Here is a 26812-nt window from a genome sequence, read left to right as displayed (position 1 = left end):
AAGGATGCTTGTAAAGTCTTTTTCCTTTGCTTTGCCTTGTTACAATTGCCGGGTTATGGTCTAACAGGTTTGTTTGAAACCACAAGCTTTCGGAGCCCTGCTCCTCCTCCAGGGAGCTAGTGAGAGAGAATACATTGGACACCCTTCTTATCAGTAAAAGATCAAAGGGTCTTACAATTGATGCCAATGTATTGAACAAACCTAATGGCTGTAAGTCTTTAATCAGTTAGAATGGAGATGCAGCTTTCAATTGATTAATATCTAAATCACAGAATTTATTTTGAGTCACTGCCCCTTGATAACTTAAGGTATTATCGTTATAAGAGGTGACATATCCGGACAGATAATGCACTTTAGGTGTGAGGCCTTGTTTCAATCTGTCTGTGTCGTAACCTGGAGTTGGACTGTTTTTATTTCCAAAGTAAGAATTTATAAAATGCCGCATTTACTGACTGACTGTCTACGGATAGTGTTTTTGGACAAATAGAATGTACCTGGTAGTGGTGAAAACTTGAAACCTATTTGTGATCAATTGATTTGATGGTAGTGCAGCAAAATCATTAGTTCTCTTTTAGGGAAATCTATTGCTTAACTTCATATAATCTGCTAGGAAATAAAGAGAAGGTAAGAGATACTTCATCCTCCTTGACTCAACATGCTGGTGTTCCCTTTAAGAGGGACAGAGATGAGAAACAGACAAGTTTGGTTGAACTAGTGTTGTCCTTCAGATACACCGTACTTGAATCAAGGTGAAGAATTTACATCTCCATATTATCAAAGGGATGTAGGTACTGGAGAAGGTGTCAAATGATTTACTGGAATTGAGAGGATGCAACAGGAAACACACACAGAGTGTGCTGGAGAAACTCAGCAGGTCTGATGACATCTGTGGAGAGAGGGCAGAGCTAGTGTTTTCAACCTGGTATAATTCTGCTTCAGAACTAAGTGCCAAGAAAGATTGGACAGATGGGGCACTTATTCTCTAGAACAGAGAAGAATGAGGAGTAACCTGAGATTTTTGAAAATTATGAAATACTAAATGAACTAGACGTAAAGAGTGAGTGTGTGTCTGTCTGTCTGCATGTGTATGACCAGAACTAGTCTATTACGCGAAGATCGATTTGGGAGGGATTTTACCTATTACCTTTTACCTAACATGTGGAATTCACCACCACGAGGAGCAATTGAGGTAAGTGATACAACTAGATTTAAAGGGAAACCAGATAAGTTCATGAGGAAAAAAGAATGAGATATTAGAATTAGATTTTATTGAGATGTGTACGAGTACAGTGAAAAGTGTACAAAGTCACCACTCTGTAATGCCATCTTAAAACATAAAATACAAAACCAGAATTTAAGAAAAACAAGAATTTAAGAAAAACAAGTGGGTGGCACGGTGGCACAGTGGTTAGCACTGCTGCCTCACAGCGCTGGAGACCCGGGTTCAATTCCCGCCTCAGGCGACCGAGTGTGTGGAGTTTGCACATTCTCCCCGTGTCTGCGTGGGTTTCCTCCGGGTGCTCCGGTTTCCTCCAAAGATGTGCAGGTCAGGTGAATTGGCCATACTAAATTGCCCGTAGTGTTAGGTGCAGGGGTAAATGTAGGGGTATGGGTGGGTTGCGCTTCGGCGGGTCGGTGTGGACTTGTTGGGCCGAAGGGCCTGTTTCCACACTGTAATCTAATCTAATCTAATCTAAAAAAGAAATGAAACTGACAGCCAAAAGAAAAAAACATCCAGATCTTCAAATCCTTATCCAAAAGAAAAGGAAAAAGTCTGAATTTTAAAGGGTTGTCTCCCTGGCCCCAGCCCTGGCCTGGGGTTTCAGTCAGCCTCCTCCTGGGACATGCTCCACCAGACCTTTGTTGCTGCCACTGCCACCACCGATCACCTTGATGGGATTAAGTAAAGAAGGGAGCAGGGCAATTCCTGCAGGGCCCACACCAAATAAGAGGGCTGAATGGTCCGCACCGGTGCTGCAAATACAAAGTTCAGATTGTGGATTGCTGTCGAGTGATCAGGAGCACGGTCCCTGCCTAAATCCCCCTCCTTAACCCCAGGACATTAAATAGCGGGCTGCTGGCTGAGAGCATAGACAAGGGGCCAGATCTGAAGTGCTTCCCAGTCAGTGTAGCCAAAGTACTCGGGAGCCCATTTGCAGGTATGGTTGTTCACTGACATAGCGTGATGGATAAATTCTCCAATCCCACACTCCCAGTGGATGATCCCACTTGAAGGAGGTGTGACAGACCAAGGTTGGCCGAGCACAGCACACTCTGAGTGTAGCTGTCCCCTAAAAGGCGTCGGTGAGTTTGGTCCTGCTGTAGACTTTGCTTCTTAAAGAACGCTGTTCACTTTCTCGTGCATGTGGGTGTTGATAATTTTCTTTAAAAAAAAATGAGCTTTGGCTGGATTGTGCCTTGCAATTCCACAGATCATGAGAAAAAGCTGAAGAATGTGCTCACACCTGCAAGAGTACTGGCCGATCACCTTTCAGCAGATAAGTAAATGTAACCTGACCATGGAAAATGGGGGAGCTCAGAGCCCCAGCTGCAGGGTCTGAACAGAGAGGCAAGCAAGTCTCCACAGTATCAGTCAGGAACATGAAGCCTTTTCAATCCCAATTCCTTCCTATCTCTCCATATCTATTAATAGCTATACTTTTGAAAATAGGTATCTATTTCCCTTTTAAGCACTACGATTTATTACACATGTCTAACTCTGAAAAGGGACATTTCATACACATATCATCTTTTGTGTAAAAATATTTGCCCGGACTCATTTTTCTTTTACTGGTTCAGTTCCAACCCTGGAATAGAGAAACACAGAAGGAGACCGTTCAGCCTGCTATGCCACTGCTAGCTCTTTTAAAGAGGTGTACAGTAATTCCCTTTCCCTGTTCTGTTCATATAAATCAGCAGCTTGTTTCCTTTTCAAGCACATTTTCCATTCTCTACTGAGAGTTAATGTTGTATCTACTTCCATCCTTGTTTCAAGCCATACATTCTAGATCACAACAATGCACTTTCTAAGACAATTTCTCCTCAATTCATCTCTGGTACATTCGCCTCTGGTAACTTAAATCTTCGAGGTTCGATAAACACCCCCTTTCACAACAGTCCCAACAATGAAGACCTCTCCGCTTTCTTGATCAAAACCCCACAAGACTTTGAATTTGCCAAATTATCGACCCTCTCACTCTCAGAACAATCCCTCCACTTCAAACGAAAGGTGGAATTTACTAATGCTCCCTCGGACGCACTACTCTGAGGTAATCTAGAGGTTACCTGATTGGGCGGGAGGGTGTCAGCCTTGCCCTGCACCTCCCCAAATTAAGTACCTGGTGGAAACTTGGGATTCCTTCCCAGAGACAAATCTAAGTCCGTCAGTGGGTAATTAATTAAGTCGACGTGTGGATCTGCTACCTGGGGATATCAGCCATCAGATTTGCCCCATGGGAGACATTCTTGACTGAGGAGCCTGATATCAGGGAGGGCTTTGATGTGTCATTCCCCTCCCCCACCCCACCACCCACTATTTCTTCAGCTACACTATCATGTGCCTGGGGTACTGCGGCAAATGAGCTCGTTAGCATTAGATTGATAGCAAGCCTCAGGTTAGTGGGGAGCAGGGCCCCAGGAATTATGCATCTCACGTGGAGTTGAGGGTTCTTATTGTGTGTTGAGGCCCTAATTCTCTCAGGACTCAAACAGATCGGGCGAGTGCCAGTGGTTTTGGCAATGGGTGTTGGTCACCCTGCCACTTCACTTGAGGTCCGTTCCAGCAGTGATGGCGTGTCAAAGGTGAGTCCTGCCTGACCACCAGTACCATAGTGGAGCACTTAACAAGAAGGACTGTAAAGTTAGACACTTTGTTTCTTCATTTTTCTGTCTTTTAATTTCTATGATTTGGTTTATTTTTCTGCATTTGAAATGGCGCCGGAGAATGGCAACACTAAGCAACACTTTTCACTGTATTTTTGTAACAAGATACTCAAGACAATAAATGAATCAAATGAGAGAATTCCACGCGCAGTCTCTCCTCCTCGGCACAATTCTCATAAACCCCCTCTACACCATCTCCAGAGTCCCTTTCATCAGGTCCCGTTCTGAAGAAGGGTCACTGGACCCAAAACTGATTTGTTTCCACAGGGGCTACCAGACCTGCTGAGGTTTTCCAGCAATTTCTATTTTTCTTCGGGACTCCCAAAGCAGAATGCTTAAAGGGGGATAAAAGTGGAACCTTCCAAAGCAGAAGCCAGTGTTATTCTACGAATTTAAATGGCAATTAATCTTACTAGTTGCAAGATTCAGAGGGATGGGTGAGATTGTTAGCTTATCATTCGCCATACCAACCAGCAACCTCTTCACTCCATTGAGACCGGATTCACAAGCTGTTTACAGCCAACAGGCAAGGCTAGTGCTATTTTAAAACTTGATTGTAATCAAACTCTGTGTCGAAAGATAAACTGCTTCATCAAACTGCCACTTCCAGCTTTTGTTCAAAGATCTGACTTGAATTGCAAATGTCACTTTTAATGTGATATTACCAGATTTGCAGACGGCACGTCACCTGGTGGGATTGTAAACTATGAGGAAGATGTTTTTTTAAAAAAGAAAGTTTTGGAAGGTTTGGGACAGGTTGAGCGAATGAGCAAGAGTGTGGTAGGTGGAATATAATGTGAATAAATGGGAAGTTATCCACTTTGACTTCAGAACAGACAGAGAATTCCTTAAATGCTGAAATGCTGGGAAGTTTGTGTTCAAAGGGTCCTGGCTATCCCATGATCAGTAAAAGCTAACATGTACAAGCAGGAAGGCATTAGGATGCCAAGTGGTAGGTATATTGGCCTTTATCACAACAGGGTTTGAAGTTTGGATGTCTTGGCTGCAGTTATACAGCCTTTGTGAGATTCCATTTGGAGCACTGTGTAAAGTATTGGTCCAAGGAAGGATATACTTGCTGTAGAGGGAGTGCAATGGTGGTTTGCCAGAATAATCCCTGAGCTGGAGGCATGGTTTTGAGGAGAGATTGAGGAGACTGGGCCTGTATTTTCCAGAGTTTCAAAGAACGAGCGGTGATCTCGTAGAAACTTTCAACATTCTTCCAGGACTTTAGAGAGTGGATGCAGGTAGGATGTTTCCTCTGGTCAGTGAGTCTAGAACCAAGATACAGGTTAAGGGGCAGGTCACTACAGCCTTAAGTAGTGAGAATTCATTCAGATGGTGGTGAATCTTTGGAATTCTATACCCCAGAGGCACGTGGAAGCATAATCATTGAGCAGGTTCAAGACAAAACCAATACATTTTTGGAGGCGAATAACACCAAGAAATACAGGGATAGCATGGTGAAAAAAAATGGCTTTGAGCGAGATGATCAGCCATGATTGAGTTGAATGGTGGAGCTGGTTTAACAGGTTGAATTCCAATGGAAGGATATAAACAGGTCAATTGCTCAACAGTTCTGTGTTACCGCTTACACTCTGCAGAAATATACCTATTGCATACCACCCCCATCAGCACTATTTACTGTTCATTTCACTGCCTTTTACTTAGCCAACTTCCTCTTAAACACATGCAAACCATTCAGCTGTATGTGGCAGCACGTTTCACCTTCCCACCATTTCCCAGATAAAGAAATTTCTCCTCAACCAGTGAGTATTTATGGCCCTTGGTTATGGTCTCCACAGAAGTGGGTAAAAATGTCTTTTATGCATCTACCACATTGAGCGTTTTGAATGCTTTATTGCTCATTGGCTGTCATCTCTTCTGTGCAAAGAAGATCCACCATGTTCACTTCTTCCTGATTGTCCTCCAGATAATGTTGTAAACATTTTGTCTCTATCTCACTTTGGTGTAATATGGAGACCCAGGGACTGAGCACAATTTTTCAAACATTGTCTAACCCCCCTCCCCTGACATTATACCCAGTAGTTTGTTTGGATTATTACAAATTTGTTGTCTTGGAAACTAGTGATCCAATTTTTCTTTTTGAGGGGAGTTTTAGGGGTAGGGGAGTGGGTGTGGTGGGGTGGGGGGTGGGGTTTGGATTTTGAGGAGAGCTCTCATGCCCCTCTCCAAATTGTGCCCTGGATATTCTGGGCCATCTAAACAGGTCAATTCCTGATCCACAAGGCTGTATCTCTGACAGTGCACAATTCCCCAAAGGGTTAAGAGTTGAGCTACATTATGAAGTTAGTTCTCAATCTGGGCTTGGTAAACACACAACTTACTGACTCCAAATTGTTACCAGTTTAAGCCACACCAACATGGATAATAATTGAATAATTTCCCCAGCACAGTCTCTTGATACGGAAATGCTAAGGCTACTTGAATGGGAGTGTTTTGGGTTCTCAGTGGGATGAACATTGAGTTAAATGGCCTCCTCTGTGCTTTGGATGTTTTTCTACATTTTAGTGTTCAACCTCCTCCTGTCTTGTTTTCGTATCTGTTTTTGCAAATTACTGAGCCGAACAGAGAGCGACAAAATCTTGTCAGAACAAGAGCAGTTATTTTGAGAGACACGTTTGGTGATAGTTTTTAGCCATTGTTCTCCACCTGCACCTTACAATCAAAGCATTCAACACTGTAGCAAGTCACCTCAACTGCAGCCATCAATAATCCAGAGAATTGGAAGATCTCCAGATAGATAAAACAAACATTTTGTTCGCAGTACATAAGCAGCTCAGACAAGGACATGCATTGAGGCCGCTGTAGTCTGTGACAGAACATGAATCTGCCTGAAGTGGAAACGAAGAACACTTGGAGATTTCCAGCAGAACATCAGCTTTTAAAGGCAGGTAGACGGTCAGGTTAATGTTTCAGCAACAGGACACTCCATTCCCTCCAAACAATGCAGCAGGTCAATCAGAAACAAGTCAGTATTTGCACAGATGGTATGTGTTTTGCAACAGATTGTCTGAGGAAACCTAAACCAGATATTAGGTGAGCGTGGTTTTCAAACAAGAGAATACTGTTTACTCGCCTAATGAGTAACACACAGAATGTGCTGTGGAATTGGGTGTACTATCTGACTCAATACATATGCCATTCCTGGTGCTGCTCCTGCTCCAGTCTACTTGCTGCTCCTGCTCCAGTCTACTTCCTGCTCCAACTCCAGCAGCTGGTTCTGCTCCCAACACCTGGTCCTGGTCCTGGTCCTGGTCCTGCTCCAGCACCAGCTCCTGCTCCCAGCTTCAGCTTCAGCTCCTGGTCCTGCTGTAGCTCCAGCTCCTGCTCCCTGATCCCAGCTCCCGCTCCCTGATCCCAGCTCCCGCTCCCTGCTCCCATCTCCCAGTCATGCTCCCAGCTCCAGCTCCCACTCTTGCTCCCAGCTGCCGCTGTTCCCAGCTTCAGCTCCTGGTCCTGCTGCAGTTTCAGCTCCTGCTCCCTGCTCCCATCTCCCAGTCGTGCTCCCAGCTCCAGCTCCTAGTTCCTGCTCCTGCTCCATCTCCAGCACCTGCTCCTGCTCCTGCTTCCAGTTCCTGGTCCAGCTCCTGGACCTATCCCAACTCCAGCTCCTGGTCCTGCTCCAGCTCCTGCTTCTGCTCTAGATCCACTTCCTGTTCCTTGTTCTTATCCCAGGTTCTGTTGATGGTCATCATTCCAGTTCTGTTCTAAGCCTTGCACCAGGTCCTGCTCACAATCTCAGTCCTTATCCTGGTCTTGGTCCAGTTCAGCCAGGTCGTCAAAGTATTGCTAACGATATGGAAAGAGGAGAAACAGAGGCAATTATCAGCCTTGTTGGTTGCACGAGCACACACAAGCACTGCCATGTCTCAGCCAGTGCCAGCTTTAAGCTTCATTCAGCTCATTTCAGTGTGTGGGATTGTATGGAATTGCCACTGTGACCACCTGCATCACTGCACTTTGAAAAGAAACTCATTCATAAAATGGTATGGGTAGTAAGTTTGCAAATGACACTACAATACATTGGACAGTGAAGATTATCTCAGTGTAGAACAGGACCTTGGTCACATAGGCCAATGGGCCAAGGAGTGGCAAATGGAGTTTAATTGAGATAACTGTGAAGTGTTACATTTTAGAAAGGCAAATCATGGCAGGGCTTATACAGTTAATGATAGGGCCCTGGGGAATGTTACCAAACAAAGAGACATAGAGGTGCAGATGCAAAGTTCTTTGAAAGTGGAGTGGCAAGTAGAAAGGGTGATGAGGAAGCCATTAGGCAAGCTTGCCTTCATTGGTCAGAATGTTGAGTATTGGAATTGGGATGTCATGTTGCGGCTGTATAGGACATTGGTGAGGCCACGTTTGGAATATTGTGTGCAATTCTGGTCCCCCTTGGGTAGGGTGTTGTTAAACATGAGAGGGTACAGAAAAGATTTACGAGGGACTAGAGGATTTGAGCTATAGGGAGAGGATGAATAGGCTGCGGCTTTTTTTCCTGGAGTGTTAGAGACTGAGGGGTGACCTAAATGAAATATATAAAGTCATGATGGCCATGGATAGGGCAAATAGTCTTTTCCCAAGGGTGGGTTTAAGGTAAGAGGGGAAAGATTCAGAAAGGGCCTGCAGAGTAACGTTTTCGCACAGAGGATGGTGCTTGTATGGAATGAGTGGCCCAAGAAAGTGGTGGAGGCTGGTACAATTACAACATTTAAATGGCACCTGGATGGGTACATGAATAGGAAGGGTTTCGAGGGATATGGGCCAAGTGCTGGCAAATGGAACTAGATTAATTTAGGATGTCATGGATGAGTCGCACCAAAGGGTCTGATTCCATGCTGTATGACTCTATGACTTTGTGTCGAAGGAGTTAGGTTATGCCCTGGCTGACCTTGGGAGTGTTGCGTAGAGAGCCCAACCTTCAGCTCTTTGAGATTTTGGTCAGCCATCTTGACATTTCCCTGCATGGGATACGCTACTGCCTTGGAACAGGTTGGAACATTATGCTACCCTCTATATGGCGTTTTAGAAATGCAAGTTGTTGTTAAGCACCAAACGTGGGAGGTAGTGGAGAAGGTCTTGCCTTCATGTGCTGTCAGAGGTCACAGCCGGAAGCTCCTTATGCATGGAGATCCTTGTAAATGTATCTGTTTACATGTGTGAATCATCGTAGGTGATGACCTTTTCAGAATGGGACCTGGTCCAGTCTTCCCACCGACGCAGTGACATGAGCTGGGAACAATTCCAAATGTTAGCACTGCAGGGATTGGTGTAGTACTCAACCTGTCCGGGAAGCTTCCTCTTTCACGCCAGACAGCTGTGGAAGCTGAAATGCTATGTTCGAGAGCTCTGGCTGAGAGAGAGTCACAGTGGGCTCTTCACTCAATCCTCTCATTAAGTATTGATTTTTTTTTTGCAAAACTGTGCTTTCTTTCATCCTCCCTGGAGCAGCTGGGGCCAGGGCCTCCTCCTCAGGGATGGGTGGACAGGGGGTCTTTAACATATCACTGTGTATGGCAGCCCTTTCATTTCGACAACCGCGGCCCGCGGTAGGGCACTTGTCTCTTAGTCGGAAGGTTATGGGTTCAAGTTCATCACCCACTTTGTGTAGTATCCAGGCTTGACGTTCCAGAGCAGCTGTGTGGAATCTTGCTGTGTGTTAATGTGGCTGCTGTGTTTCCTACAGTGGCTGCATTTCAAGCAAACAAACCTAATTGACTGTTAAGAGCTTTCGAGTATCTTGAGGGTACATAAATGCAACTGCTTTTCTCACCCAATATTGTCAGGCTGTTTTATACTCATAGAATCCCTACAGTGCAGAAAGAGGCCATTCGGCCCATTGAGTCTGTGCCAGCCCTCCAAAGAGCATCCCACCCTAACCGCATATTTCTAATGGCTACTGGTCATTGTAGGGAATTCAAGTTTTTTTTTAAAATTCATTCACTGGATGTGGGCAGCATTTATTGTCAATTCCTAATTACCTAGAGGGCAGTTAAATGTCAACCATAATGCTGTGGGTCTGGAGTCACGTGTAGGCCGGACCAGGTAAGGATGGCACTTTCCCTCCCTAATGGACATTTCCCCTGATATTCAACAATGGTTTCATTGTTTTCCTGAATTCAAACTCCACCATCCGACAGTGGGATTCGAACCTGAGTCACCAAGGCATTACCTGGCCCTCTGGATTAATAGACCAGTGATAATACCACTGGGCCATTGCCTCCCCGTGGGCTTAGCATGGCCAATCCACCCAACCTGCACATCTTTGGAGGAAACCAGAGCAAATCCCATGTAGAGAATGTGGAAACTCTACACAGACAGTCGCCTGAGGGTGGAGTCTAACCCAGATCCTGGGCACTGTGAGGTAGCAGTGCTAACCACTGATGAGTCACTTATAAGATTGCCTTAGCCCATATACAGTGATATAAAGATAGAGCATTTACTTTGTGAGATATACAATCAATATCTTTACTGTTTCCAGCTTGTCAGGTGACCTTGCCACTGCTCACTCTCCTCTGTCAGTTCTTCTCATGTTGCTCCTCTCTCCAAGTTCTCTGAGAAGTGGTTACATCAAGATAAACGTAGCTGCCCACACAGCCTACTCCAGTCTCTTGGCTTCCAGTTACCCGCCCCCTTGGCTTCAGGCTTGTCACTGGTGTGTGATGACCATGTGACCATGCTGCTCTGTCTTCCGGCTCAATGTGATTCCTGAACATCGGCCTGCAAACTGAAAGGAGTTTGCCCTGAGTTAACCCTGATCTTACCGGAGGGAATTCGTCTGAAGGAAACATTTATCGTATTCACAGCGTTTCTCATCTTGAACATGAGAGATGGGAGCTGAATAAAATTCAAGTTATAGGAACAGGAAGCCATTTCGCTCCTTGAAGCTGCTCCTACATTCAATGAGATATAATTGATCCGAGCTCAAACTCATAACTTCCCTTGATATGTTTTGTTAATAAAATGCTATCAGCCTCAGTTTTGAAATGAACAATTGATTATCACTTCCATTTGTGGAATACAGGTCCAAACATTGACTTTGTAATTTGTTGTAAATGTTTCCCGATTTCAATGCTCATAGGTCTGGCTCTAACACATAGACTGCGACCCCCCCAGACTTCGTCTCCTAACCCACAGAAGTATATTTTCTTTATCTGCTGTTAAGCATTACCGTCAACTCCAGTTCAATGACCCTTAACCTTCTAAATTTCATGGAACACAGGCCTAATTTATATAATTGTTCTTTGCAATTTAACCTGAGAGATATCATTCTAGGAAATCTGCACTCCTTCAAAAATCATTGTATTATTCCTGAGGGATTTAATTGGAGATTAAATGGATGGGTAGAGTCCATATCTGATTCGATCGGGGGGTGTAGAAAGAGATTAAATACATTGATCCGACTGGAAAACACTGGCTGAGATCATTCAGCTAAAATGATTGAGCGTTGGATCTTCACTCCATTCAGAGAAATATTCTCATAACCAGTCATACAGACCACGACCAGAAATGTTTGCCAAATCTTTTTCCTGTTGGTTTGCCAAAATGCTGATGCGATGATGTGATTCATGTTAAACAAAAGTCTCGAAGCCGCACAAGTGATTCACTTTGTAACAGCTCTTCACAACGCAACCGCTTCTGGAAGGAATGTTGCTGAGCTCAGTGGTTACATTAGTTTTGGGGGATTGAGTAGACCTGATCGTCTGAGAATGCTAGATCACCATTGGCAGAGGGCCATGTGCTTCAGTCAGATCATCTGGTTAAGCATAATGAGCTAGCCCACATGCGTTTTTTTTTCTGTCAAGTTGTCTTTGTCCATCAATTCTCTCTCCTGTCCCCCTATGAAGCTGTTAACTTTGTGGTGGGGAGGTGGATTATACTGCTGGGTTCAGTCATTCTCTGGCATTTTTCCATGGACTCAACAGTGAATTTGGACATTGACTGTGTAAAGCATTCAGCAGTCAGATACTTGGATCTGTAAAAATGCAATTATGTATAATATGGAGCTGTCATGGAAGGTGTAACATCAGCTGGATTTAAGAGTTGACTTCTGTCAATGTAAATTAGAGGCATAGTCATAGAGATGGACAGCACGAAAACAGACCCTTCTGTCCAACTCGTCCATGCTGACCAGATATCCTAACCTAATCTAGTTCCATTTGCCAGCACTTGGCCCATATCCGTCTAAACCCTTCCTATTCATATACCCATCCAGATGCCTTTTAAGTGTTGTAATTGTGCTAGCCTCCACCACTTCCTCTGGCAGCTCATTCCATGAACACACCATCCGCTGCATGAAAAAATTGCCCCGTAGGTCTCTTTTATATCTTTCCCCTCTCACCCTAAACCTATGCCCTCTCGTTCTGGACTCTCCACCCCAGGAAAAGACCTTGTCTATTTACCCTATCATGACCTTCAAACTTTTATAAACCTCAGTAAGGTCACCCATCAGCCTCCAACGCTTCAGAGTAAACAGCCCCAACCTATTTATTCAGCTTCTCTCTGTGGCTCAAATCCTCCAACCCTGGCAACATCCTTGTAAATCTTTTCTGAACCCTTTCAAGTTTAACAACACCTTTCTAATAGGAAGGAGACCAGAATTGCATGCAATATTCCAAAAGTGACCTAACCAATGTCCTGTACAGCCACAACATGACCTCACAACTCCTATATTTGATGCTCTGACCAATAAAGGAAAGCATACCAAGTGCCTTCTTCACTATCCTATGACTCCACTTTCAAGGAACTATGAATCTGCACACCGAGGTCTGTTTGTTCAGTAACACTTCCCAGGATATATACCAATAAGTGTATAAGTCCTGCTCTGATTTGCCTTTCCAAAATGCAGCATCTCACATTTATCCAAATTAAACTCCATCTGCCATTCCTTCGCCCATTGGCCCATCTGATCAAGATTCTGTTGTACTCTGAGGTAACCTTTTGATTAGGAAAGACAGGAATAGGCACGAGTAGAGCAAGAACAACAGCATGGACTGGTGGGCCAAATGTCCTGATTCTGTGCTATATATCTTCATCTCTTGGCAATGGTGATGCAGCTCTCTCATGTAGTCAACACTCCTCACTCTCCAGAATTGCTGAGGTCAATAACACTTGGTTCACCAGACGTTACACTGAAGTGTTCTTATACGGTGAATCACTTGGGCAGCATCGAGACTTGATGTAACATGAATTACATCATCACATCTGCATTTTGGCAAAACTAATAGTTAAGGATTTGGCAAACACTTTTGAATGTGGCTTGTGTGATTTATAATGAGATAAAATCATTCCCATGTTTGATTTTGTATAGATTGGATGCAGAGCGAAGTATACTTTACATCATTCCACTGTCTCAGGATCTTAATACAGACGTGGCTTTGTTACAGAGTGGATCTTGCTCTGTACGAGTATCCTTAGGTCATGCACAGTGCAGTTTAGATACAGAGGACAGACTCCACTATATTTCTGCACCAAACACAATCAGGCCACTGTGGAGTTGTCATCTTAACTCAACTACTTTCAGTCCTCAGTAATTCTGAAGCATTATCATCGATTGTTTTATTTTTGGAAGTTACAATTGTATCTGCTTCCACCAGGCAGCGCATTCCATGTCATAGCAAATCAGCCAAACAAAAATAAAATCTCCCAGTCTATTCCATGATAGTCTGCAGCACCCAGCTTGCCAGGGCGATGGGATACACTCTGACCAGACTATACTGAACCACATCTTCAACTGTGCCATCACAACCCTGATCGAAACATAGGCAGCAATGTGTCTGTGCTCAGCATCCATCATTCTTGTTCAATAGTGTTATGTGCACTGATCATTATGGGTATCTCTTCTTTCCCCCACTCCCACCCCTACCCAGTAACCCACCTTGTACTGTCCATCACTCACACCCTCAAACGCAGCAAGTATGCATGAGTGCTCCAGGATATAGGTGTCTTGGCAGCTGCCAGGGTAGCGGGCACACACCTCCAGGAAGAGGTAACGCTGATTGCCGGTCACATGACTGTGAATGGGATGGAGCCATCACCTGTTGATGAATTCTGCAGTGTTGTGATGCGGTCCTCTCAGTAACATGTGAGCAGTTCCTGGCATCCTGCATCTTGGGGAAGTCTGCAATGTTCCTGAGTCCTGCCTGCCTAGTTGGCAGCGTCCATCATGAACTGGGTGGTTCTCATTCACTGCGCTGGCCTGTTGATGCTGCTGGGATTGTAGTCAGCCCTGGTCCTGCTGCATCTGTCTCCACATTCTTAGTAAAGCAGCCACGTCAAGCGACATCCCACAAACGGCAGGACCCAGGACTCTCGACAGAAAGCGGGAACCGAAGGCATGCTTAGATCTGAGAGTCACTGGTGACATCCCCTGCAGATGAGGGCTGCACACCTTCCTCAATACAGTGGGACACACAGCATCCTGATAATGAGGGTCATGTTCACCATCCATTCAGCTTCAACCTCCGCTTCAGCACTAACTTGGCAAAAGTGCCGCAGTAGCTCATTGACAGACACATAACAGTACATGCACTCCTGTTTGATGTACAGATACCATTTCCAGCCAAGACTCACATCCATCCTTCAGCCTTTCCTTGCAGTTAATGCAAACCATTGTTAAACCTCCATGGACAGATGATGAAGTAATGATCTCCATCGTCCACAGCCATTTTGGAAGTAGCCCAGTGCATTGGCGTCTTTTTAAGTCATTGCAGCTAACTTCAGCATCACTGAGATGGCAAAGTTCAATTGGGAACCAGTAGAGTAGTGCAAATTACCTTTGGCCATCATTGCTAATGGACAATGAAATGATTGCAAATGGAATGTCATTGGATTTAGCAAATAGCTGCTTCATGTATTTGCCCCCTCAATCTTCAAGCATCCACCAACATGAATCCCATAATCAAACTGACACTGACTCCGTCCACCCGAGGCATTGTCCCAGCTGTTTTCCAATTGCATTTTGAATCTTGGGAATGGCAAATGATAGCAGAATGCAGCTGGTAGTGGACACCCTGAGCACCAGGTACCCTCAGAGTTTCCAATGTTTCCTATCACCTCACTCCACCCCAAAAAACCTCATCGATGAGGAACGTAAGAATTAGGAGTGGGAGTGGGCAATTCAACCCTTTGAGACTGTTCTGCCATTGAAAGTGACCATAGCTGATCTTGTTCTGGTCTCAACTCTACTTTCCTGCCTGTTCCCTGTAGCCCTTTATCCTGCTTTTCATCAGAAATGCATCTATTTCTTTCTTGAATCTGCTGATTGATTCTGCACACTGGGGCAGTGAGTTCCTCAGATTCACAACCCTCTGGGAGAAGTAATTGCCCCTCATCTCAGTGTTGAAGCTACCTCCTCTCATTCTTCACCTGTGCTGTCTTATTCAAGACTATCCCACAAGGGGACACATCTGTTCCACATCCACCTTATCAATCCCCTTTAGTATTTAATGCACCTCAATCAGATCCCTCCTCATTCTTCGGAATTCCAGTGAGTATAAACCCAAGCTATTCAACCGCTCCTCATATGACGGACATTTCATCCCTGGAACCAATCTCGTAAACATCCTCTGAACTGCCTAGAGTACCACCACATCCTTCCTCAAGTAAGGAAACCAAAACTGGACACAATACTCCAGGTGTGGTCTCACCAGTGCCTTATATAATTGTAACAACACTTCTTTACTTTTATAAACTAATCCTTTTGCAATAAATGCTAATGTTCCATTCACCTTTCTTATTATATGCTGCATCTTCATTCCCGCTTTCTGTGATCCATGCACAAGGTCATCCGGATCTCTCTGCACTGATGCACTTTCAATTTGCTTCCCATTTAAATAATAATTTTCCCTTTTATTTTTCCGGCCAAAATGGACAACCTCGCATTTAAACTCCATTCTGATCCATTCTCCCAGTCTATATGTAAACTCTTCATCATCTCATCACAGCCTGATTTCCATCTATTTCAGTGTCAAGTGCAAGGTCTGCTCTGTCCCAGTCTATACCCACCTGCAGATCACTCCACCCATCCCACAGGTGGAAATTCACCACATTGAACTTCAATCACAACTCCACCAGGAGCTACAGAATTTTGGAAGATAACCGCCAATGCAACAAGTATTTCCTGGGCCACTTCTTTTGGGATGTAGATTATTAGGCCCTTGGGAGATCTGTCAGCCTTTAGCACCACTCATTTCCTCAGCATCATTTTCTTACTAAGGCAGCACAGTGGCTTTGAGGTTAGCACTGCTTCCTCACACTGCCAGGGACCCAGGTTCATTTCCAGCCTTTAGACAGTCTGTGTGGAGTTTGCACATTCTCCCCTTATCTATGTGGGTTTCCTCCGGCTGCTCCGGTTTCCTCACATAGTTCAAAGATGTGCAGGATAGGTGGCTTGGCCGTGCTAAATTACCAGTAGTGTCCAAGGATGTGCAAGTTATTGGGTTAGCCATGGGAAATGCAGAGTTACAGGGATGGAGTAGGGAGTGGGTCTGGATGGAATGCTCTTTTCAGAGTCTGTGTGGACTCGGTGGCTTGTTTCCATTCTGTAGGGATGCTATGATTCTAATACTGATTTCCTTCAATTTTCCTTTCTCAGTTCACCCCTTGGTTCCCTAATGTTTCTGGGAGGTTATTTCCACCTTCTCTTTGTGAAGGCAGAACCAAAGTTTGTGTTCGTTTCTTCTGCCATTCCTTTGTTCCCCATCATAAGTTCCCAGGCTTCTGATTGTAAAAGATCTACATTTGTCTTTACTAATCTATTTCTATTCACATATTTATCAAAGCATTTATGATCACTTTCAATGTTTCCAACAATGTTGCTTCCATACTTCTACTTCCTCCCTTGATTTTATTTGTTTTGCCTGCTTATACTGAATTCCAAACTGCTCCAAGCCTTCAGGCTTACTGCTTTTTCTGGTGATTTTGTATGTCTCTTCTTTATATCTAACTTTACCCTTAATTTCTTTTGTAAGCCATAATTGTGCCATGTTTCCTCTTTTATTTTTGCACCAGGTAGGAATGAATAATTGTTGTAATTCATGCACGCAAACTTCAAATGTGATTCACTGCTTATCCATTGTCAACCCATCTGGTAACGTCCCCCAGTCCAGCATTGCCATTAACACTTCATACCCTCATAGTTCTCTTTTGAGAGTTAGAATTAAACTGCATAATCCTGTACCAGTTAAGGTGGCACAGTGGCTCAATGGTTGGCACTGCTGTCTCACAGCGCCAGAGACCCAGGTTCAATTCCATGGCACATGCAGGGTAACAGGGATAGGGTAAGGGGGGAAGTCTCTCCTATTTAACTGCTTGAAGGGAGAATGGGTGCTTACAGGTCTCTCTAGTTGACTGAGGAGGTTTTCAACACTTGTCCTCCTTCTGGCAATCCCCACCAAGACCTCTGTTCATATCGCAAAAGGATTAAAATGCTGCTGGGTCAGGTACAAGAGGAGTTAGCATTAAGTCAGATCCCCCTTTATATTATTTCATCCAACTCTCCCAGATAAAACTTTGTTTAAATCCAGAGTGTAGCTTCTACAATATCCTTTGAAAGTGTCTCACAAGCATTGTCTCAGAGAAGCATCCACTGCCCTATCAGCATAGCATTTATAAATCCTATATAGTCTCTATTGGTCATATTGTTTCCTGTTGCAGGACTTGCCATTCTTCTATGCACCTAAGAAATGGCTTCATTCTGTCGACAGACTGAGGAGATATTTTGAAAAGAAGTGTCTGGGTTGGATTCAAGCCCAAGTTTGTGATGTGAAAGGGCAGCATGGCTTAGATATAGAGTAAGATCATTTCACAAAGTATTCACCGGTGCTGTAAAGTACCATTTAAAAATTCAAAGGCAGCTGATTGTCACAGTATCGTGCAGCTAGTTCCAGCCATTTTTACACTGCAACTAGGGAGCTTCACCCTGATACTCCAGCTGATTGTCTCCAAGTCTGAACAAAGTCTCAAGATTTTCCCTTGTATGTCAACGTGAACACTGCAACTCATAGTTTCAGCAGTCCCATCCAAAGCGTGTTTTGGTGAATTGCCAAGCTTAACAACTTGGATTTACGCAGTGCCCGTTAATGTCAGGAGTTTGCACGTTCTCCCCGTGTCTGCGTGGGTTTCCTCCGGGTGCTCCGGTTTCCTCCCACAGTCCAAAGATGTGCAGGTCAGGTGAATTGGCCATGCTAAATTGTCCGTAGTGTTAGGTAAGGGGTAAATGTAGGGGTATGGGTGGTTTGAGCTTCGGCGGGTCGGTGTGGACTTGTTGGGCCGAAGGGCCTGTTTCCACACTGTAAAGTAATCTAATCTAAAAAAACCCCTTTTGCCAGTTTGAGAACTTATCTTGAGCCCCAGTCAAAGAATGGACCCCTTTGACCAGTTTCAGGAACTTTATCAGTCCCAAAAAAATACCCTACTTGACAGTTCAAGAGCAGCCTCTGAGCACCAGTGTGAGAAAATACCTCAATCATCTATTTGAGAACATATCCCATGATCTCATTTGTGGTTTTAACATGGTAGTCAATTTATACAGTTGTGGTTGCCAATACATTGAAAATAGTTCCCCATGGACTCACAAGGCAGAGCCTGATGTAGCATTTAACCATGCAGACCAGCATGTATCAGTTTCTAATCCTGTCTGTTGCTGAGCTAAAAGTTCTTTTATTTAAGGCAGCTGTTTGAGTTGATTCAGTTATTGTTAAGTACACTGAGAAATGAAGCAAAGCTGCTCCCCGATCTCCATTCAGTGAATGTATTGCCACCCAAACACACCTCCATCGTCCTTACTGGAAAGAAAATGCAGGAGGAGAGGGTCAGACTCAGTTTCTGGCACTTTGGAGAGCAGTATGACTCGCCAAAGCATGCTGACCAGCATCAAGGATCATGCATTGAGCTAAGACTCCGGGAGGCTCCTGTCACCCTGTGGGCCTGTAACCAGAAAGAGCTGAAAAGCGCAAAGGAAATGGAAAAGACTGTTGAGACAAAGTGTTGTGGGTCATGAATAAAAGAAAAAGGCGGAGCAATTGGTGGTGGTGGTGCTAGTGTTCCAAAATATTGTGCCAATTGTAATGCTAAATGGACTGCCTGAGGTGCTGGCTGTTCTGGGGGTTGAAGGTGTTCTTGGCAATAAATGGGCTGAGCTGTTTACTCCTACACTGGGAATGCTGCCTTTCCACATCCCATCTTCCACTGTTCACTTCACTTACAGCTGCAAAGGGTATTTTTTTAAAACCCTTAAAATCGCTCTCATTCCTTTGAAGAACATTCTCTTCAAGTTTCTCTGTCGATGGATGTACTCGGTAATGACCTGCTGCACTTTTTCCAGCACCAGTCTTTAAGCACTCCATAGTTGAACGTGCCAGATAGTTACATTGGGATGGTGCCCTAAGATACGATGTCTTTGTCAAATCCCAGGCTTTCAGTCAGAGACACCAAATTGCGTTGATTTTAATGACTATCTCTTTGATTAAATTCAGAAAAGGTTCTGTGATGGCATTTAGGATCAAATGCCTCCATAATACTCCCTCACTACTGATTCACCTTGTCAGCACGGGCAGTACAGTGATAAGACCCTTTTGGCAGTCAGACCCATGCACCTGTGTGTGTAAAGGAAGATTTTAATGAGAAGGTGATACAATTCCAGACTTTCCCCTGAAGGGATCTACACTGCAGAGATCCGCCCACCTCCTGTTGAGAAAATGCCTGGAAATCGAGATAAAACTCTCGCACGTCCACCTAACAAAGGAGCTTGTGTTATTGAGAAGACAGAGCTGTCAGATTACATCATAACAAATGGAAAGCAGCTGTCTCCTCAAATTAGCCGTTTTATTGGAGTGAATCTGTGGTTTTGCTTTATTTCACTTCCTGCTAATTTCTGGCGAGCGAGGGGACAGAAACTTGGGGACATTTATCACACGAAGTAATCTTGTTATACCTGAACTGTTGGCTTAGTTTGGTCGGTGACCTTTTCACTTGTAAGGTAGAAATGCACATGTCCAAGTCCAACCAAATATTCATTGAACAAGGAGTTAGTTTAGGCTTTCACTGTGCGATGTGTTCGAAGAATGTTGCTCCATCCCATCAGGGGTGTTCTTTATTTCAGTGGAAGTCTTGAAATCGAGAGTTTTCAGGTATGCATAAAAGAATCCAAGATACGGTTTGCAATTCTGGGAGTTTCTGCACAATAGTTTTCACTCCACCAAGTCCATCTAAACCCGATTAACCAGCCATTATCATGTTGATGTGTGCATCTTGCTGTGTGCTGATTGGCTACATTACAACAGCTGAAAATGTGTTGCTGGAAAAGCGCAGCAGATCAGGCAGCATCCAAGGAACAGGAGAATAAACGTTTCGGGCATAAGCCCTTCTTCAGGAATGAGGAAAGTGTGTCCAGCAGGCTAAGATAAAAGGTAGGGAGGAGGGACTTGGGGGAGGGGCGTTGGAAATGCGATAAGTGGAAGGAGGTCAAGTGGGTTGGGGACAGAGAGGTCAGGAAGAAGATTAGGAAGGCGGTGCTGAGTTTGAGAGATTTGACTGAGACAAGGGGGGAGGGGAAATGAGGAAACTGGAGAAATCTGAGTTCATCCCTTGTGGTTGGAGGGTTCCTAGGCAGCAGATGAGACGCTCTTCCTCCAGCTGTCATGTTGCTATGGTCTGGCGATGGAGGAGTCCAAGGACCTGCATGTCCTTGGTAGAGTGGGAGGGGGAGTTGAAGTGTTGAGCCACGGGGTGGTTGGGTTGGTTGGTCCGGGTGTCCCAGAGGTGTTCAACATTACAACAGCACCCACACTTTACAAGCACCTTATTTAGACATGCTTGGGATAGAAGTGTATCATGTCAATAATGATGGGTGAAGAACTAATCATTCATCAGTGATTGATTAACTCCTTGTGTTATTTAAAATAGTAAAATATGTAAGTTTTGAAGCAGAATTCAAGTTTTAAAAATCTGGAATTAAGAGTCTAATGATTAATTCATTGATTTTTCAGAAAAACCCATGTGGTTCACTGATGCCCTTCAGGGAAGGAAACTGCCATCCTTACCTGGTCTGGCCTACATGTGACTCCAGACCCACAGTAATGTGGTTGACTCTTGACTGCCCACTGGGCAATTGGGAAGGGCAATAAATTCTGGCTCGGGCAATAAATTCTGGCTCTGGCAATAAATGCTGGCTCAGCCAGTGACACCCTCATCCCGTGAATGAATAAAGAATAATGACAATTTCTAACCTGTGCAAACTAATAGCCAGGCAGAATCACAATATTGTATACACACTGCATGAGGAGCCCTTAACAGCAAACTCTGAAAGGTAAGGCACACGTTAAACCAAATGCGTGCAATAAAAGGAAAGCCTTGCATTTCTATAGCACCTTTCATGACCATTGGAAGTCCCAAAGCACTTTACTGCCAATTGAATACTTTTGAAAGCTTGTAATATAGAGGAAGCAGCAGCCAACTTCTCTTAGTAAGCTCCCATAAACAGCAATGAAGTAAATGATCAGTTAATGATCTGTACTTGTGATGATGGTCAAGGGATGCACCATGAACTTCAGAGAACTTCATTTTGAGATAATCCATTTGATCTCAAGTGCTGACATTGGAGAGCAGATGGGAAATCTATTCAATAAGCCACATGAAACGCAGAAATGCTAATAATGCAGTACCTGCATCATACTTTTTAAAAAATGTCAGCTGAAATGATGTGTTCAAGTTCCTGGAGTGGGGAGATCATCATCAGTTTCAAATGCCTCATCCTCCAGTGGCCACAAGCTTCAGTTGCAAACTGCCTTTAACATGGACAGAGGTGTTTCTCAAATCAGCAGCAGAAACTCAGACACTGAACCAAAGAAGAAGGAGCCAAAGGGATTGCTGCAAGGTTATTAAAGAGAAGAGTTTTGAGGAGCTTAGGTTGTGAACAGAGCTGGCAAGGTTGTGCTAATTGCCCTTCCCTTGGCAGTGACGCTGCTTAGGAACACAAAAATATTTACAGCACACAAGTAAAATGAGACAAGTACTTGACAGCCAAACTCTTATCAGGTCTAATCACACAGTGCAGCCCTGTCTGTGGCCTTGTAGGTTACATCACCTCAATTGCATAGCCAAGTATTTTTCTTCAATATAATAAGGATTTAAGTCTGGACATCATTTCAGACAATGAGTTCCAAATTCTCAAACAAAAAGTTGTATGTGCCACCCACAATCTATCCAGGAGCCTCCTTGTTGGGCGGCGTTTGAGAGTGGGAACGTGAGGCTGTGGCAGTTAGCTGGACTGTGTCTTTTATGTTTAAGATTTAAAATCAGTGGTGGGGCAGGGAAGAGGTAGATCAAACATATCAAAACCATTCAGAGTGAAAAGTCCCAACAGGAGTTGACTCAAAATAAGCCGTTAATGTGTAGAATAAAACAAAATCAGTGAAGATGTGCAAACTGGAGAGAGCTGTGCAGTTATATTGCTGTATAAGATACGAAGCATATCTTAAAGTTGCAGAGTAAGAGCAACTGGCCTGACTGTCGTGCTTTCACCTCCCTGGCTAGTTTTATAGCCCCCTTATCCTACTGTTCTCGTTAAACCCTTTTCATAATTATTTATCAATGGTTATCCATGATCTTTCTGAATGCTATATTTCAGTTCAGATTGAGACAATAATTCTATATTCCAATATCACTGTGTTGAAAGACTGCTCATAATCTTCGTTTGTGCTCCTATATGCCTGATAATTATCTCAAGATTATGGTATTGTCTTTGAATTCCTACCAATGAAAATCATTTATATTTGCTTCCCTAACCTGTTGAAATAAAAATCTAGAATTGTGAAGCTTGGCTCAGTGACAGTGACCATCATTAAAGCCTGTCTGGTTCAAAAATGCCCTTTTTGCATCAGACGTCTGCCTCCTTATCTGGTCTGACCTACATGTGACTCCAGGGCCACTCGTGATGTGTCCGACTCTTTAATGCCCTCAGAATTGGCCGAGCAAGCCACTCAGTTCAAGGGTAGTTAGGGATGGGCAATAAATGTTAACCTGGCGAATGACACCCACAATCCATGCCAGAATAAAAAAAGAATTCTCAGTGCCTTTGCCGTTTCAATTCCCCTTCAATCTTTCTTTTTGAGGTAACGTTGCCCTGTTTCACAAGCATTTCCTCTTGACTCTTATCCTGTCTGGCAGGAAAATACTGGGTCTTACCTAAGTGTTCATATTTTTAACCCTGGAAAAAGCACATTGTTTTTCTTGAGTTGCCCTTGTGTTTGTAAAGCCTTTGTTTTCTGAGATACTGAATCAAATCATTGTCATTTCCATTGTCATTTCCTTGCTGCCTCCAGTATAATTCCCAACTTAATAGTTAGCATTGCATCATGTCAAAGAATTGTCTTTAAATTAGCCCTCCACTGGCAGGTTATACTCCATCAGAGCGTTGTAGGAAGAGACATGACTTGCATATAAATGTGGGGGCATTATTCTGAGTTTGCGCTGAAGCAGAGAATTGGAACATAGGGACCCATGCTACCTGTATCTGATCTAAATGCAGAATTATGGAATACATGACTTCTTCTCTTCATTACCAACTTCCAGGACTGAAGATTCCATCATTGAGGCATTAATGAATCCCTCCCCTTATATGCACCACCCAATTCCCTTACTTTAACATTCCATTCTCCTTATAATGAACCAAGACTCTATTTGTTCTCCTAATCACTTGCTGTACCTGCACGTTAACTTTGTGATTCATGTTCCAGCACGTCTCTCTATCATGGAGTTCTGCAGCCTTGCTCCATTTAAATAGAATACAGCTTTTCTCGTCTTCCTGTGAAAATGCATAGGTTCATATTTTCCCACATTATACTCCATCTGACATTTCTTGCCCACTCACTTAACCTTTTGTAGATTTCATCACCTCATAATAACTCAATTTCCTACCCATCTTAGTGTCATGGCAAACATAGCTGCCATATGTTCAGTCCCTTTATCTAAGTCATTGATGTAGATTGTAAGTAGTTGAAATCCAAGCTAAAAAATATTCATTTGTCCTTACTGGTTGCTTTATGTTAGTTACTGAGAAGAGTGCAGTAGAAACTTTGAGCTGCAATGGCTAAATCTGGGTGGAGACAATATATTTTTGAGGGATGTTTCTTTTCAAAGTATTCAAAACTGTGTCAAATTTTACCCCCCTCCCCTCCCCCTCAGGTGCCTCCAAGCCCAGAGTGTGCTCGAGCCATGATGAGATTGATGTATTGTCCTCACTGTCGGAGCATGGCAAGTGTGAAACCTTGCAACAACTATTGCCTCAACATCTTGAAGGGCTGCCTGGCCAATCATGCTGACCTAGACAGCGAATGGAGGAACCTAGTCGGTAAGGTCTGTGGTGGTGAACAGAGGAGTGAGGGGAAACAGTCACAGGCACTCAGCCTCAATGTTAGATATCTGCAGAGATCCTGCTGGCCACTCAATGAATCGTCTGTCATACCTCAGATGGGAAGTCTACTTACCATGTCCTGTCTGAAGCTTTGATTAACCCATCACTCATCTTGCAAGGAATGATTGGGGAGATGACCTTCACTTTAAAGCATGGATGCTCCTGGGTCTTTGGGTGAATTGGCTGGAGGTTACTGAGTGACTGTGTAAGGGTGCTGGATTAATATGTGTAGAGATATGACCAGGCTGCTGAGGGGAGAGAGGCAATTGTGTAAGAGTGTGAACTAATATTGGGAGTTATAGTGTAGTGAGTATCATGGTGTCATCCGTGGTCTGTGATGCGTTAGCTGATTTCAGCCAGGATAACACTTGGACTGGCACATCCTGGAACTGGCGATGGAGTGGCACGGAGGCTCACTGGTTAGCACTGCTGCCTCACAGCGCCAGAGACCCAGCTTTGATTACACCCTCAGGTGACTGTGTGGAATTTTCACATTCTCCCCATGTCTGCATGGATTTCCTCTGGGTACTCCAGCTTTCTCCCTCAGTCGAAGGATGTGCAGGTTAGGTGGACTAGCCATGGGACATGCAGGGTTACAAGGAAGCATTGTGTGTGTGGGTCAAGGTGGGATACTCTTCAGTGTGGAATCAATGGCCTGAATGACATGCTTCCACACTGTCGGGATTCTATGAAAATATCAGCCTACCTTCCTGAACAGTATGTACTAATGTCAGATTAACTGTGATATAGCAGAGTAATCAACTGATATGCACTCTGAGTTCATTCATTATTTATAGCTAAATCAAGGTGAAACAAATAGAACCAAAGGACAGTAAGAATAAAGAAGGAGGCCATTTGGCCCAAAATGGCTGTGCTGGCTCTCATGTAGTCCCATCAACAACTCCCCACACTCTCCAACTGCAAATTTTGAGAACATGCCCAACACTCTTTAGAAATCCAAAATGGAATCTGCCTCTATCTCACTCCCAGGCACTGCATTCCTGATACCTAACACACACTGTGTACAAAATATTCCCTCTCACATTGCTGTTGGGTTTTATCGTCCTTCACCTTGCGTTGGTGTCCTCCTGGCTCTCAACCATTCTGCCAATTGGAACAATCGTGCTCAATCAACACTGTTTCGAATCCTCATGGTTTTGAAAACCCTTGACTTGGAAAGCACAGGGGTGTGAGCAACGCGAAAGCTCTGCTCTAGCTACACGTCGAGAGCAGGAGAGAAAAATGGCAGTGGGAGGGACAGATGACATTTGTAATATAATGCCATTTACACAATGTTGCTAACATAGAAAATAATGTCTCAAAGCAACTTCTCAGGCATAAAGGCAAGTAAATGTTAAGGTCAATCCTAAGAAGGAGAGGTGATACAGAAGCTTTTCAAATCAGTGGGTTTTAGGATTGCTATGCAAAGGATGATGGAGATGCGAAGAGGTTCAGGGTGGAAATTCCAGTGTGCAGGGCCAAGACGGTGTACGAGCATTCCACAGGAGAAATGTGAGCATTAATCTTGACCATTCTTGATATTTCAGACTCTATGGTTCAGGTGGCTGACAGATTTAATGGACCATCAAACATGGAGTCGCTGGTCGATACAATTTACATGAAGATCGCTGAGGCAATACAGACCATGCGAGATAACAGAGCTCATATCTCATCGAAGGTAAGGTCACCCAGAGCAGAGAGACTGAGTTCTAGTCTTGGAAGCAACGAATGGCTCTGCATGTCAGTGAATAATACCCAATAGTAAACATTAAGTGGTAGGAGAGTTGACATCACATTTGGGTTATGTCATAGGGCAGCCAGCACATGGTGGAATTAGAATACTGTTGGAGTGCAGGATGGATTTGTCAATCGATTGGAATCAAATTGGGAGTCAGGGTGGAATTTCGAATTAACTTTTGGATTTGGATTTGGATTTGGATTTGGGAGCCATGATTAGGAGTGGATTTGGAACCATGGGTTTGAACTACCCTTTACAAGTTGTAGAAGCTGAATGAATTATCCACAATTAACCAAGTTTAATTAATCACAGTGGGGCTTTTTGTGAAGCAGTGGTAGTGCCCCTAACTCAGAGTCTAGTTTCAAGTCCAAGAGGATACTCCTCCAGAGGTGTATCATAACATGTCTGAACAGGTTGGTGAAAGATAACAAACAAAGTATTGTGTTTATACTTGGCAAGCAACTGATGTTAGACTGCACTGAGTTGATATTACTGTTTGCATTCATGTGTGCCAAAACATAGAAAAAGTCAAATGTCTGACCTTACTGCCACCCACTTCCCCGAGAAGGAATTACATTTCTGTAATGTGTTGTATATGATGTGAAGGGCTCGGTTAGGTCAGTTTGCTGGATGGCTGGTTTGCAATACAGAGCGATATCGGAGGTGTGGGTTCAATTCCCAAACCAGCTGAGGATAATCATGAAGGGCTCTCCCTGTCCAACTCTCCCCTCATCTGAGGTGTGGTGACCCGTGGATTA

General features: G+C 44.0%; 1 protein-coding gene across 1 annotated transcript in view; it reads left to right on the top strand.

Moving 5' to 3' along the window:
• The window catches only part of LOC122555733 (glypican-1-like), a 192444-nt gene that overhangs the window by 142420 nt on the left and 23212 nt on the right, over positions 1–26812 (top strand). Inside the window, exons 4-5 of the mRNA XM_043701793.1 lie at positions 24088–24253; positions 25864–25994. Of these exons, the coding sequence (XP_043557728.1) occupies positions 24088–24253; positions 25864–25994 (297 nt within the window). The remainder of the gene's footprint in view (positions 1–24087; positions 24254–25863; positions 25995–26812) is intronic.

Source organism: Chiloscyllium plagiosum, chromosome 13, assembly GCF_004010195.1.
Source record: "Chiloscyllium plagiosum isolate BGI_BamShark_2017 chromosome 13, ASM401019v2, whole genome shotgun sequence".
NCBI lineage: Eukaryota > Metazoa > Chordata > Chondrichthyes > Orectolobiformes > Hemiscylliidae > Chiloscyllium > Chiloscyllium plagiosum.
The sequence above is the reverse complement of the archived record's forward strand: the minus strand, read 5'-3'. Positions and strand labels throughout refer to the sequence as shown.